Raw genomic sequence first — 15,047 nt, 5'->3', positions numbered from 1 at the left:
GTTTTCATAGATAACAGTTTTGGTTTTTGAATGTCCATTTTGCCCTTAATAAGTGTTAACCATATTTCAATAACTGTTTACCAGATTTCAATGACTGTTAACCAGATTTTAATATACCAATATTTCGAACCTGATTTAAAAAAATTATTAATCAGGTTTCAATAATTGTTAAACAAATTTCAGAAACTGTTAACCAGATCACTTAACTGTTAACCAGATTTCAAAAAGTGTTAAATAGATTTCAATAACTATTAACCAGATATCAATAAATGTTGATCAGATTTGGATCATAAAAGTATTTTTTTCTAGAGAAAAGAAAAACAGTTATTGCCGAATGTTTTGAAAACATGAGTGATATATGAAAAGTGACTTACGTTTTAGGTTAGTTATGTAATATTTTCTATTTTATAAGAGAGTTAACCAAAACTTGGAAGCAGGACCGTAGCCTCTGGACCAATAAAAGCCTAAATTGGGCTTCAAAGACTCAAATTAAACCTTAAAAAATAAATACTTTTTAATACCAAAGATATTATTTAGTACACGCAGAAATATTGCGAACTTTCCTTTTTGTTCATTTTAAATCAATTTCAACAATTTTTCCAATTTATAAGTTTCAAATTAACTATTAAGTTCAATAAATTTTAGCTGCAAATACAGAATCAAAGCATTTGCCAAAATATTATGATGCATTCAATATATGAAAACTGCTTTAACACTTTGACAGAGCAAAAACTAGTTCTATTTTCTTTCTTTTACAAGGTTATAATCAGCATTGATATACACAACAACAACAACAACAACAACAACAACAACAACAACAACAAAAACCCCAAGTTAAATGATAATCCTATTTTCAACTTAAACCCAGTAAACTTAATTCAGCCTTCACTAGTTTCCAAATTCATGATATCTCAATCCCAAATGCATAAATCAATGATAAATAAATAAAAAAAAACATCCCAGAATTTTTTATTTTAAAACAACAAACATATTCATAAAAAAATTCAAGAATATATAAATTTTCTGTTTTTTATTTTTTACAAGGTCATAGAGGCGTTGTTAGGAAGTCTAACTCCGTTGAAGCTCTCCATGAACCTCCTCTTCGCGGACTTGGTCCTGTAACACCACAACTCGAACGCCTCGCTCAGGTCGGGATACCGAGCTTCCTCATCGGCTCTCATCCACTCTCCCAAAATCTCGGCTTGGTCGCTCGAAGGCAACGAGAGAACCATGGCCACGATCGACCCCTCGACCCCCTCCCAAAAATAATCCCCCATCTCCGAACCCGAGACCGGCTTCGCTTTCCTCACGAAAGGAATCCAAGCCGCGAGCAGAGCCGAGCGCGTCGGAGCCGGGATTATCACGTTCCCGTACGCCACCGCGTCCAACACTCTCGCCGCCACTCCGAGGACGGTCTTGGACGACGGTTCGTTCGGGTTGGGATCGAACTGGGCCGAGATCTCGGCCCACTTGAGGACGAAGTCCCTCATGAGGTTCATCTTCGGGAGGACGATGTTTGAAGCCCATTCGAGGTCGGACAGGCTTCGGAGGGTCTCGCTCTCGGCCCCGGAGCGTTGAAACGAGTCGAAGAGGTTTGTGAGGCCCGTTCGGACCGCGGATTTGACTTCGTGGTCGTGGACCAGCGACGGCGAGTCGTCCACGAGCATGAACTCCACTTGTTCTTGGGCCGAGCTCTTCAGCTCGGGCCCAAAAACAGGGCGTGGCTTGTCGATCGACATCGCCAACCGGACCGCCGACAGAAATACCGCTTTCGTGGCCGCCGTTGAATCCATCGATGGGCTATGCAAGGTGATAAAGAAATCTAGGGGAAATGGCTTCTATGGCTTTCGGATTTCAACTTCATTAACATTGAAATCAATGTGCGTGTAGCTTCTATGGATTCATGCGGTGAGAAAGAAAGAAAGAGGTGTTGAGGAAAAAAACACTACTTGGAGAGTGGGAAGGGCCAGTCATGATTTATGACAGAAAGGGAAACACCCTTTCCTATTTATGGACTGCTGTGCATATACGATTTTAGAATCGATTTTGTTGTTAAAATTGCTGAAATATACTGTTTGTTTCTAAATTTTAGACTTAAAAAAGTCTGAAGTAAATTTTTTTTTTTTTTTCCCTGTTTTGAGTTTTATTTAATTTAATTTATTGTTTACCATTTAATCCCAAATACCTGTTTTACCCTAAGAAATCACTATTTTGAAAAAGGATTCAAATCTTAGAGGTATTGAACTTACATATATCAATTTGGTTTACATTACTTACCTCTTCATGAATGATTTATAAGGCTAACATTTCCCTTTGAAACAAGTCAGATACTAAACATACATTTTTAAATATAACTATACAAATAAAGATAAAATAAAAAAAAAAGTATTTTGCTTTAAAAAAATTAAATTAAAGTATAAGTTGAATTTATAACTGAAATGTTCAAAAAACCACAAACCCTTCTGGGAGTGTTCCGCCTAAAGGGAAGCACCCGCGCGAGCAGTGGTAGACGAAGCGGAAGCGAAAATGTAGGCTTGAGTAACGCAAACATTGGTGAAAATCCAATGCCCCGAAAACTTAAGGGTTCCTCTACAAGGTAATTATGTTTAGTCAAAGACAAGATGTCGCACACAATGTAGAGTCAATATGTACGACAATCTGTTTTAATGCAAACGATGGATTATAAAAGTAACAGTGCGTAAATATAAATGATACACAAATTGTTAACCCAATTCGATATAACGCCACCTACTCTAGAGGGCAGTATGTCCGGTATAACAATAAAGTAGTCAATAGTACAACAACAAACTTATATGAACAATCCATGTCTCAATGCATTTTTCCTATTACTACCCGTGAATTCCAAATCAAGCTCCCCTGAATTTGAGATCCCTTCAATTACACTCTCAAACACTCTCCAAGTGTTTGGTATTCTTTGATGTCAACGCTCATGAAACATTCAATAACGAAATCACAAAACCGAACAACTTTCGAACACTCAAATGTTTGTAAACGTGCTTAAAGAATTACACCACACAGATCAAACAATTAATTTTTCGATCCGCCGATCGTGCACGTCTAAGAACCCTAAAAGTATGATGAATGCGTCAAGACTACTGAGTGGGAAGCGTTTGGCTTTCATAGTAGTCAACACCTTTGAAAGTCGATCTAGGGTTTTCTTACCCATACACGCGAAGAGAACCAAAGTAGAAGTCTTCGGCGAGACATATTGGCAATTCAGGAAACTCTTTCCAAAAATACAGTTCTGCATACAGATGCAAAGAAGTCTCAAAATATTCTAGAGCACGTTGCCAGACATATTGCCAAACAAGCTTGCAGAAAAAAAAAAAAAAAAAAAAAAAAGAAAAAAAAAAGAAAAAAAAAAGCCAACAATTCTCAAAATATCTAATGGAGACAATTCTCATTTTTTTTTAAAGGATTTCATGTAATAAAAATAGTTCATTAAAAAGATGCGACGTAAAAGAAAAAACACCCCTAACATCTTAAATTAAAAGCCATTCCAAAGCTAAAACACTCCTAAACAAGGGTTGAGACATTTATGAGATTACAAAAACCAGAACCATAATTTTGAGCCGTTCATTGACAAGACAAAGGCCACGACATTCACACTCCTAGAGATCCAACCGAAAGAAAATTGGTGCATTCGGAATCCTATCTTCTTTTTTTGGTAGTGTATTTATAATCCTATTTTGCCGGAAAAATACGTAATTTTTTTTATTTATAGAAATTTAAAAATACAAAAAAGACGACGCTTTTTATAGAGACAATGTCTATAGTCTCGTTCATTTCCAGCATGCGTGAGCGTCGTTGAAAAGTAATAAAAGCGTTGTTGTATTGTACTCACAACTCTTCTATACGGCCATTATATGTCCCTCATCTTGCATCTAGTGTGCCATTATTCAACTACGCTTTACACGCAAACACCTTTAAAACTTTTTACAAAGGCGTCATTAAATGCTTTTTCTCTACTAGTGCGCTACCTATAACATCCCAGTAAATCCGATAGAAATGCCTTGAAGTCGTGGAGTCTTGGATAGTACTTGTAGGACTCCAGTCCTTCTCATATTTAGGACCGATCACTGCCCCTTTATCATCAACAATTACAGGGGCTTCCCAATCATGGATCACAGCCTTCTAGGTCTTGCTGTCGAGGGATTTCATAAAGGCGCTTATTCGAGCTTTCCAATAACATGAGGACGATTGACGGACCCTCCTTCTCTGGAACTATCTATCTCTAGTAAACAGAATAAAATACCCAGGAAACCACCCAAAGAACTAGATGCCTGATCTGATACCAATTGAAATTTTGTTCAGTCACAAAGACAAGATGTCGCACACAATGTATCGACAATGTATCTGACAACTTGCTTAAACACAGATAATGGATAATCAACAATAAGTGCGATAAAGAAAAGACACACAATATGGTTACCCAGTGCGGTGCAATGTCACCTACGTCTGGGGGCTCTCAGCCAGTGGAAATGAATTCACTATATAGTAGTCAATAGTACAAGCAAGATCTTATATGATTACAACGACAAATAAAAGCCCTAGAAACTATTACCACAAGTGATTACCAAGTGCAGGGACTCCCCCTGAATTTGAGACCCCTCTCAATTCCACTCTTCAAGCACACGTCTATGCTTGGACAACTTTAGTCTTCCATCGCACGTGAATCTTCAATCACGTAAACAAAGAACCAAAATCACTCAAACACTCAATCTTCTCGAATAGTATTTGGTGAATGACACCGCTCAAGACAATCAAACTAGTTTCCCAATGCACCGATCTTGCACGTCTACGAGCCCTAATTGTTTTGTCAAAAACATCAAAGCTGCTAAGGGTGGAGCGCTCGGCTTTTATAGCAGAGTCATGCAAATCTGGAAGTGAATCTAGGGTTTGTTGTCAATGGTGACCACAAGAAGAGTTGTAGTCTTTATATTGTACATTTGATGTAATAAAGTCTCATGAAGACTCTTGCTTGTAATTGCTTATTCATTAATAAAAAGTTGAAACGTTCATTCATTCTTCCTTGTCTGTTTGAAGCTTTATGATAAAACATTAGTCTTTAGTCCATAAACCAACTAAACAACTTCCGAAGAGACAAATGTAGATTTTCATGAACAAACTCTTCGTAGTTTTCTTAAAACGATATATTCGCAATCTAAGGGTCAAAGGACTATTGACCTCAGTACGATTGTTAGGAGAATCTATGATGTCTGGTTATGGGGCATTGAGAGTTGGAGACTCTATAGTTCTTCTAGGTATCTTCCGAAGGTACTAAATTGACCAGTGCACTTCTAGAGACAAGATAAGAACAAACCATTTAACCTCTTATGTCTCGAAGTCACTACGTATGAATTGCATCGTGCTTACCTTAATCCTAAAATGAGACATGCCATTTCACACCTTACGTATTCTCATTTGAGAAAGTCAGAGTTCGGACTCACTATGTGATTCCGAACAAGGCCTATTGGTGAAGTACTAAGTTGTGAGAATGTCATGAGTAACTTTGTGAAGTTCTCATAGATATGGAATTCATGTACAAGATTGCTGAAATGCAATGTATATCACCTCATGCTTTGTTCCTTGGAGTGTGAACAAATGAACTGGCCAGTGTCCAAATTGAGTCATGACTCTTTTGGATGAAACAATGTGACTTGTTAGCTCCTCGTCAATACATTGTTTCTAACTTATTCACAAGCGACAAAGGAGTTGAGGAAATAACAGCTAGAAGGGTAAAATGGTAATTTTGTAAATCCCGACTAGCTGATGATATTCATGAAGGGTAAACACTGATAATATTCTGTGGATCCACTCATTACAATTAGGTTGAATTCTTGAGTAGAAAATAAATTCATTTGAACCGAGAGATTTTCAGTGTCAACTCTTTAGTGGAGTCAGTTGACATTAAGCTAAACTTGGAAAAAGTTTCTGAACTTTTGAGTCCAAGTATTTAGCTCAAGCTTTGTTCATTTGGATCCATGAGGTCACTGTCACGAATCACATCGAGTATGAATAGTTAAACTGGAAGCTAAGTCAAAACAAGAACGAAAATTGTCAAAAGGGTATTTTTGTCTTTTGAGACATATGATGAAATGAATGTCAATAAATTTTTTGACATGGTCATTTGATGACATGCATCACTCGGCCAAAATTAGATTTATTGAGCCTTGTGGATGAATTTCATTTCATAGGAATTTTATTGAAAATTCTTAATAGGCCTTTTTCATGTTGTCATGAATAAATGGAAAAGCTTCTAGAAGCCTTTTCTAGACAATATGGGCGCCAACATACCCAAAGAAAGAGAGAGTATTTTGTGCATAAATGTATCATGATACTTGCCAAAAGAAAAAAGAGGAAACAAATTTCCCACACATGCTTGAAGGGAATCGGCCAAGACAAGTCAACCAAGGCAAGGGAACAAAAAAGGAAACAAATCCAAGCCTTCTAGAAGGCTCCCTTGGCCGTGTGACTTGTGAGAGAATAAGGCAATATTTGCTCATGAATATGTGATATTCTATAGAAGAGGAAACTACCTTATTGAAGGTGAGACCTCTCCTATAAATAGGAGCCTTATTCTTCTCATTTCATTCATCCAAGTTTAAGAGATTTGAGAGACTCTCTCTCTAGAACTTGGCCGATCCTCTCTCTGTCTCTCTAGTTAATTTTTGGTTTTTGTTTTGGCACCTAGGTCCTCATTTGACCTAGTGTTTAGCTCTGCGACTTCAAGACTCGTTCTTAAGTCGTAGTGTTTAAAAGTGCCCACACACTAATTCTTTTTCTCTCGAGTGATTTAGTGATAGAAACTTTCGTGGTTGCTCGAGTTGCCGAGGAATGAAGAGAGACGTGCTGCGAGGGAGACAAACGTTGCAACCTTTTCCAAAAGCTTCTCAACGTTCAAGCCTAAAAAGGTTAGTAATCTTTTATGCTCATATTAGTTTTTATTTACATGTGCTTGCTCTTTGTCTAGGTTAGTAAAAACTGTTTTACTTGTAAAAGAAATTTTTTAAAATTCCGCCGCTTAACGAAGCGTTAAACTTTTTCTTAAACCCTAGATCGATTCCAACAAATGGTATCAGAGCTATGGTCAAAGATATGCATGTACATGTATTTAAAAATATGAGCTTGAAAATCGTTTTCGAAAGTTTACTAATTTTGTGACAAGTTAGAATTGTTTTCTTAGATTTTTTTTAATTTATTGCTCTTGCCTTTAAATTAAAAATTATGTTGATTTTCTATGAGTTTGGGATGTTATTAAAAAACATTAGAATCAGTTCTAAAAGCTTTTAATTTTTTATATTGAAAAACGTGTTTTAAAGGTTTGAGAAAATTTCGAGTAAATTTTGTGACTAGTTTTCTTGTCTTGCTATTTTCTTTTATTTACTTGAATCGTTTTATGCTTGTTGTTATTTCTTTTATACCATGTTATTACCTTGCTAATAAAACACAAATAAAAGCTTTAACAACTTCCTAAACCGTTCCGTTACACTCGATTCTTTTTCGCACCTAAAAAGACCGAACTTTAATTATTTCTTTTTCTTTGAGTTGAAGTAAAACCCGCAGTAAAAGTGACATAACTCTCTGCTCAGAAATCGAAATTTAATGATTCTTGAATCAAATTAAAGGTCTGTCTCCCTAAAAAAAATTAAAGGTCTGTCTGTCCTCTTTCCAATGTCACCGGTTTTGGGTCAAAAGGACATCGGAACCGCTAGTTATGGCGATTTTACTCCGAGGTGCGCGGCTGTTCTGAAACTCCAATTTTTTAGAAATCCAGATTTTCAAACCCCACTACCATGAGTTAAAAAAAAAAAACAAAAAAAGTCGACTAAGGCCAATACTTTTAGTTGAATTAAACAAAACCTTAACCTCTAATATACATATCTACGGCTAGATATTTTTCATTTTTTTTATTCTTTTATTTTTTTAATGCAATAAGCCTACGGTTTTCATAACTCGATCATTGATCAAGAGAAGCCAACATTCTTTTATATCGTTAAATGAGTACTTTTTCCTCTCTCTATACTAAGTTATTTCAATTGATTTGGAAAAAAAAAATGTGATTAAAGAGTTGGGAAAAAAAAAGTGAAGAGAAGCACAACAATAGAATTCTCCTTTTTCATACTAAAATTTGTAGTTGTATCACCAAGTTTGTTTTAGGAATTTGTTTATTATCATAAAATTTACGTTTTATTGTTTTTTCAATCCCTTTATTTAAATATTGTCAAAAAAGGCCTCTCCCGAATTCGAATACGTCGAGCCGGCTCTGCCTATATAAACGCCAAAAATCCAGTGTATCTATAACCCAACTACCAAGTGCTGTCCGTGGTCTTCTGTCACCATGAGAAAAACGAGACGTGGTGGAAAACACCACCATGAATTTATCGGAAAAGACGACTCGCTAACTCTCAAACCCCTCGACGAACGTCACCGCAGTCTCGATCGCGATCACGACCACGATCTCGATTCCGTTTCACCGCCCTCGACTTCACAGTCCCGGCCACGAGGAGGTCCGAGTCTCGCCGGCGAATCCGTTTCCGGTTACTCCTTTGACCCGACGCCGCGTCGGAAAAATCGCCGGTGGATCTCGAGGAATCTCCGTGACCGTGTTCAATTGAGCCAGGAATCCGATGTTGCGGCTTTGGAAGCAGACGTGACTTCGCTGAGGATCGACGAGAGAGTCGGTGAGAAGAGCGAGATTTCCGAGCGAGTCGGTGAGCAGAGCGAGAGTAGCAAGAGAATCGATGAGCAGTGCGAGAGTGTTTGGATTGATTTCGAGGCTGAGACGAGTAAGGATTCGAAGAGTAATGAATTTGGTGTTGTTGAGAGATTGGAAGAATTAGTTTTTGGTGTTGAAGAGACTGAATTGTCTGAAGAACTGATCAGGACCAATTCTCTGGCCCAGGAAGATGAGGTATGTAATCTAACTAATTAAGGGAATTTATATGTCCTGTGATGTAAAAAAAAAATTCTGCCCCTGTATGTGTTTTGTTAAAGATGATTTAAGTTGACATGAAAAAGCATGGCAGTGAAGAAAGTGGATGAAGAATTTGGCTGTTCTGTGTAGTAAAATAGCTACCCACTGATGTGGGTCATCTCTTTGCTTACAAGATTGGGGAAGAAGAGATTCAGTGTCAAAGGCATTGTACAGGAAAATCTTATTAGTGTTCTAAAACATATTTGTTATTGGAAAAGCTTTACACGTGCTTTGAGCGTAAAAAGCCTATAAATTATGGTGTCAGAATAGATTGATTTCTTCTGTGATGGTCAAGTCCAGTGGTCAGGTTCATGGTTTGTTCTTCTTTCGCTGAGGTTTTGAATGAAGTAAGGTGGGAGGACCGTATATAGATTTTTTTTTTTTTTTTTTGAAACAATAACTATTCTATTGATATTGGCAAAAGCCATGTTTACACAAATATTAATCGGAGAAAGACCTGCCCTAGGATCCCATGCCAAACCTCCTTTAAAAAAAAAAAAATAGGATCCCAACCATCAGAGCAGGCCTGAACCGAAACACCAACCAAAAGTGCCTTCACATCAACCTTTTTACACAGGAAAAAGAAAAAGAATCTTAAGTTAGATTCCTGTCGTTTTGTATATTATATATCTCTTAATAATGTTTACATAATATAAACATGTAAATGATTATTAAGAACTGTTGATGCTCGATTTTGACCAATGGTGGTTTGACTCAAATCCCGACCAACACCTAAGAGTGCACGCAGCTGCACAAGGCTAGACAATAGTAACCACTCATCCTTATTGTCTCCACTCTCCATCTCATGTAATAGACAAAGGTTAGTGAATTTGATCCTCGGACAGCTGTGAGGAATGGCTGCTAGGTGCTCCTATAGTGTAGAGAGATGAGGAGAGACAAGGTTATTAGCCTAAAACATCAATTACCTGATTTCTCCCGACGATAAGCATGGTTTGTAAACTCTGTATAGAGCATGCAATTGCCACAGAAACCGATACATGCGCAAGGGTCGAGACGGGGCTGCGTGCCCGGGCTGCCAGGACGGCCAGTTTCTCGACTCTGGTGGTTTCATAGTTATTCTGGTCATCTCTGGTGGCAGATTTTACTTTGGAAAATTATGCACCGACAAGAGTTTTGAAGATACCGGATCTATAGCTAGTTCTTCTACCGTATTGTGTGTTTCATAAAATGTTTCTGCGTTTAATCTCTCATCTTTTGTACTCTTGCAGTTACTCGCCATGGAATATATATATCCTGACAGTGTCAAGAAGCTTGACAGACAGAGGGGCCTCCGATCTTTCGAGGTTTTGCGATGAGCTGTCTATTTTTTGTAACGTTCTTCTCATATATGGAAAGAGCAAACAGGGCAAAAGTTCCTAACACCTTTATGCTTCTACAGGTTCATATAAACATTGAGATTCCCAATGGAATTACTGTATCTACGAATCTAGATTCTTCTAGTGATGACAAGACTACACGCAACAAAAGCACAGAGGACTTCTCGTACTCGTTCCAAGTTCAGTATCTTCCACCGATGGTTTTGACTTGTTTCCTACCTGATTCTTACCCAAGCCATCAACCCCCTTATTTTACTCTATCAGTACAATGGTTAGATCCTAAACGAGCTTCCAATCTCTGCTCGATGCTTGACTCGATATGGATGGAGCGATCAGGACAAGAGATTATATACCACTGGGTGGAATGGTTAAGTAGTACCTCTCTATCCTATCTTGGGTTTGACAAGGAAATAGTTCTTTGTCCATCTGGGAATAGATGCATCGAAGATAGGCGTGCAGTTTTTGGAAGCGTTTCACCGGATATAGTTATACCTCTTATTAAGCGTTACAACGGCGAGAGGCTATATAAGAACTTCCAACTGATTTCGCATGAATGTTGCATTTGTTTTAGTGAATATCCAGGTAATTTTTATCTTCTATTGCTCAACTTATGTGAATTTCAGGCATCTATCTTCTGCTGCCCCTTTTCGTTTATTTGGGAAAGAATCAAAAACCAATAGCAATCATGTAAAACCTAATAGTTAAAAAATGTTTCTTCACCTTCTTTTTATAATGTCCTTTATCACTCAGTTGCAAACTTGTTTTCCATTAGAATGACTTGGTATAACTGATAGATGAATGCATATAGTCCCTAAAGGGTGAAATATATTGTAGTTTCGAGATTTTCTTGACCTGCTCCGGTTAATATTGATCATGTGTTGAACCAAACTAGAAAAAAAATGCAGTTTCTCCTCTTCAAATATAGCTTAAGACTTAAGTCCTGGAATCTCGCCTTTGTAATTGCTAGTCTACTAGTGCATGGACTTGTTACTAAGCCTATGTATTAATCTGACATTTTGTTTTCTCTCCATTAGGCTCGGAGTTTGCAACGTTGCCATGCCAACACTTCTTTTGCTTGAAATGCATGAAGACTTTTTGTGACATACACGTAAACGAGGGCACTGTGATCAAACTTCTATGCCCCGAAGCAAAATGTGGGGGTTCGGTCCCACCTAGCTTGCTGAAACGGATACTCAGTCAAGAAGAGTATGAGCGGTGGGAGTCTCTGACTCTGCAGAAATCGCTCGATTTAATGATCGACATTGCATATTGCCCGCGATGTGAAACGCCTTGCATCGAGGAAGAAGACCAGCACGCTCAGTGCACGAGTTGCTTCTTCAGCTTTTGCACACTTTGCAGGGATCGACGCCATGTCGGTACCGAGTGTCTCTCTCCAGAATTGAAGCTTAAAATCCTCCAGGTACAGATTTTATTTATTAATTTTGTACGTTTAGAATGATGGTTTTCTTGATGGTGTACTACCCTTTTCGCATTAAGCCATTATTCATTACTTCGCATTGCATATGAGTATATTTGGGTAAATAATAGTCTAGTTCTCCTTTAGCATCACTTGCCTAACATCTGACTGGGATGGTATCGTAAAAAAATCCTCGGTTTTAACCTAAGGATGTAATCATTCAGGTGTCTTAATTTTTAACTTAATGACAATCCTCCCTTGTATTACACCCTATCATAAAATAATATAAACTCGATTGTGATTTCAAAACCGTCATGCTCACAATTTTTTACCCAAATTTTGTTACTCTTATGATAGATTGTAAAACACAATGAAAATAACGATTACTGGTTATCTGCAGGATCGCCAGAACTCGTCTCAGTTAAAGGAGGGACAGAGACGCAAAGAGAAAGAAATGATTGAAGAGCTTAAGAGCATCACGGCTATACTTACTGATGCTAAGCAATGCCCATCTTGCAACATGGCCATCTCCAAAATCGAAGGTTGCAACAAGATGGTCTGTAATAACTGTGGAAGATTCTTTTGCTATCGCTGCAACAAAGCAATCGATGGTTATGATCATTATAGGTGTCTTTTTTCATTCCCTTTTTGGATTCGCAAATTTAGTTATTGGTCATTAAATCATTCTAATGAAACTAATAAACAAATTGTTCATTGAAGGAATGGGGCGTGCGAGTTATTCCCTCAAGAAATGATCGAAGAGTGGGAAGAGCAGATGAATCAAAGGCAAGTCCAGCCTGATCCCTTTGCTGAACATGAACGGGGTCTAAATTGCCCTACTTGTGGCCAATTCAATGCCAAGGTGAGCCAAGAGATCCTCTTGTGTTGTTTACCTCCAAGTTCGGTTTAAAATTTTCATAATTTTTTTTTGCTTATACTATGCCATTTGTCCAAGTTTTAGTCGCTTAAAACGCATAACCACCCAGATAATTTACCAAATGATTCAAATTCCGATACCGAAAACACTGATCTTAATCCCTGCCGTGTCTTTCTTTTGAGAGCAACTTATGGTTTCTTATAGATTAACACCACAAGTTTAGATATGTTGAAAGGCTTAAAAACCATCCATTTGCTGGAGAATGTCTTTAGTTGGTTTTTTCAAGCTCTCTAAGGCCGACTTTTACTATTAATTTTCCTTGGTGCCAGGTCACTTTACTTTTCGAGCCACAAACATGTCGTGTCTTTTAATTTTCTTAATTTAACAGGTCGGGAATAACAATCATCTCTTCTGCTGGGCATGTCACTTCCACTATTGCTATCTTTGCAAGAAGGTTGTTCGACGCAGCGCTCAGCATTATGGCCCCAAAACTTGCAAACAACACACAGATGATTAGCTCCACAAAGCTGAACCAACACTTTACTTCAAGAGGTGACAAAATTTCTGGTTGCTTTTAATGAGATACAAACACAAAGACCCTCGTTGGATCGTCACAAGTCCAGGCAAATACAAAATAACTAGGCCGAACCAAACGCGTGTCACAATTTTTTTTAGTTTATTTTACCAACCGTATGTTATGGTTTGTGTTATTTACAACAGTTTCAGAGGGGGTTTCAGAATCAAAGAGAATTGAATTTGAAACCCATATTGGTTTCACGGTGAATAGTATAGGCTGTAAAGAAAGAATAAATGGGGTTGACAAATTTGAGACTGGTTTTGGTCACCGGAAGAAACAAAAGTCTAAAAACATGAATTCCATGTTTTTGAGCCCATTGGTAATTCTTGAGAAGGTGTCACTCTATTAACACTTTTTTTTTTCTTTCTTCTTTAATAGCATTATACTAATATTATTTTTAAAGTTGACACCTTTGCCGATGACAAAGGGTATGAAATACCAAAAAAAAAAAAAACATCAGCGTCATATAATTGAAAAAAAATAGCCCGCAAATAAAACCATTCTATATATACTAAATGATTTAAATACCGTTACCGTTTCGAGGTTCAAAATTTATTGGTAACCACTGGTATTGTAAAGAAATACAGGGAAAGCATGAAAAAAAAGGAAATCGGTACCGTTGAACTTACCGTTACCATTGAAGAATACTATCAAATACCGTATTTACCGAGATAATCCAGAAAAGAAATATACAAAAACACACAAAGTACGTAGAATAAAATTCATAAAATTAAAAATAGTGTACCAATAAAGTTGAAAATGAAAATAATAGAAACTGTTATTACGTTATTTTCCAAGATGTGAAATTAGCGGACCACCGAAAAAATAGGCCCACGAAGTATTGGGCCATCCCTCTCTAATAACGAAGCCCATTAACTTGATGTGTCGAGATTGGACTAAAATCGATGCCTAACCAAATCCCATGAATGGCGTTGAACCGTGAATAGCTTTGAGACAACATCTCAAGAAAAGTCCCGCAACGTCAACTAGGGGATAATCCTTAGACAAAAAGGCTATATGAAAAATCTCGAAGTGAATTACGTAACAACTCTTAGACCAACAACTCAAGATACTTCAACGAGCTAAAATCCTAAAGTCAGTCATCAAGAATGCCGTTGAGAAAAAATCATAAATAATATCGTGCGAGGCGATTTATGAAGGAAAAATTCTCGAACCGACGACTTGTCAATAAATTTATTGACAAGATGCAAGCAAAACCATCGTCCATGAAAACCTTCGGCGAGCCTCCAAGTGACGAGACCATCGGCGAACCTACATGACCGAGACTATCGGCGCAAAACCATCGGCGCAAAACCATCGGCGCTACACCATCGGCGAACCTACATGACCGAGACTATCGGCGCAAAACCATCGGCGCTACACCATCGGCGAACCTACATGACCGAGACTATCGGCGCAAAACCATCGGCGCTACACCATCGGCGCAAAACCATCGGCGCAAAACCATCGGCGCAAAACCATCGGCGCTAGACCATCGGCGAACTTCATGGCCGAGACTATCGGCGTGAAACTATCGGCGATCGTGACCTTCGGCGAACACGAGCCCATCAGACTATCGGCGTGCAAAACCTCGGCGCACAAACCATCGATCATCCCATAGACTATCGGCAAGACTCAATGCCAATAGTCTCATGACGATGCTCGGTGTCACGTTTTTGGACGAAGATGCTCAGATTCTAGGCCATTCTCAAGGGTCTTCAATGATCCTCCATCTTGGCCACCACCTCAAAGCTCACCTATAAATACCCCACCTTCACAAGACATAAGGTAAGTGATAAAAAACATGGGAAAAGGCTGCCCAAATCACAACTCGTTTCCTC

General features: G+C 38.1%; 2 protein-coding genes across 2 annotated transcripts; one reads left to right on the top strand and one right to left on the bottom strand.

The window, feature by feature from the left end:
- Positions 1-947: 947 nt before the first annotated feature.
- On the bottom strand, positions 948-2,036 carry LOC149404755 (BTB/POZ domain protein). Its single transcript, XM_089606446.1, has one exon. It carries the CDS (start codon positions 1,791-1,793, stop codon positions 1,038-1,040), a length of 756 nt encoding a protein of 251 aa, XP_089462572.1. The 5' UTR covers positions 1,794-2,036; the 3' UTR covers positions 948-1,037.
- A 6,274-nt stretch (positions 2,037-8,310) lies between these two features.
- On the top strand, positions 8,311-13,608 carry LOC149404754 (uncharacterized). Its single transcript, XM_089606780.1, has 7 exons — positions 8,311-8,935; positions 10,228-10,302; positions 10,398-10,917; positions 11,370-11,755; positions 12,153-12,379; positions 12,473-12,614; positions 13,018-13,608. The coding sequence occupies exons 1-7, from the start codon at positions 8,363-8,365 to the stop codon at positions 13,144-13,146; spliced, it is 2,052 nt and encodes a 683-aa protein (XP_089462906.1). The 5' UTR covers positions 8,311-8,362; the 3' UTR covers positions 13,147-13,608.
- The last annotated feature ends 1,439 nt before the right edge of the window (positions 13,609-15,047 follow it).

The sequence above is a fragment of the Urtica dioica genome, chromosome 2 (genome assembly GCF_054948205.1).
Source record: "Urtica dioica subsp. dioica isolate 48M chromosome 2, U.dioica_male_clone48M_v1_H2, whole genome shotgun sequence".
NCBI lineage: Eukaryota > Viridiplantae > Streptophyta > Magnoliopsida > Rosales > Urticaceae > Urtica > Urtica dioica.
Note: the sequence above shows the minus strand (reverse complement) of the source record. Positions and strands in the feature narration are given on the sequence as shown.

Excerpts from the sequence above, each read along its gene's own strand:
- LOC149404754 (XM_089606780.1), top strand. The coding sequence starts at position 8,363 with ATGAGAAAAACGAGACGTGGTGGAAAACACCACCATGAATTTATCGGA. Across the intron at positions 10,303-10,397 it reads GGGGCCTCCGATCTTTCGAG|GTTCATATAAACATTGAGAT; the intron begins GTTTTGCGATGA and ends ATGCTTCTACAG. Across the intron at positions 12,380-12,472 it reads GATGGTTATGATCATTATAG|GAATGGGGCGTGCGAGTTAT; the intron begins GTGTCTTTTTTC and ends TGTTCATTGAAG.
- LOC149404755 (XM_089606446.1), bottom strand. The coding sequence starts at position 1,793 with ATGGATTCAACGGCGGCCACGAAAGCGGTATTTCTGTCGGCGGTCCGG.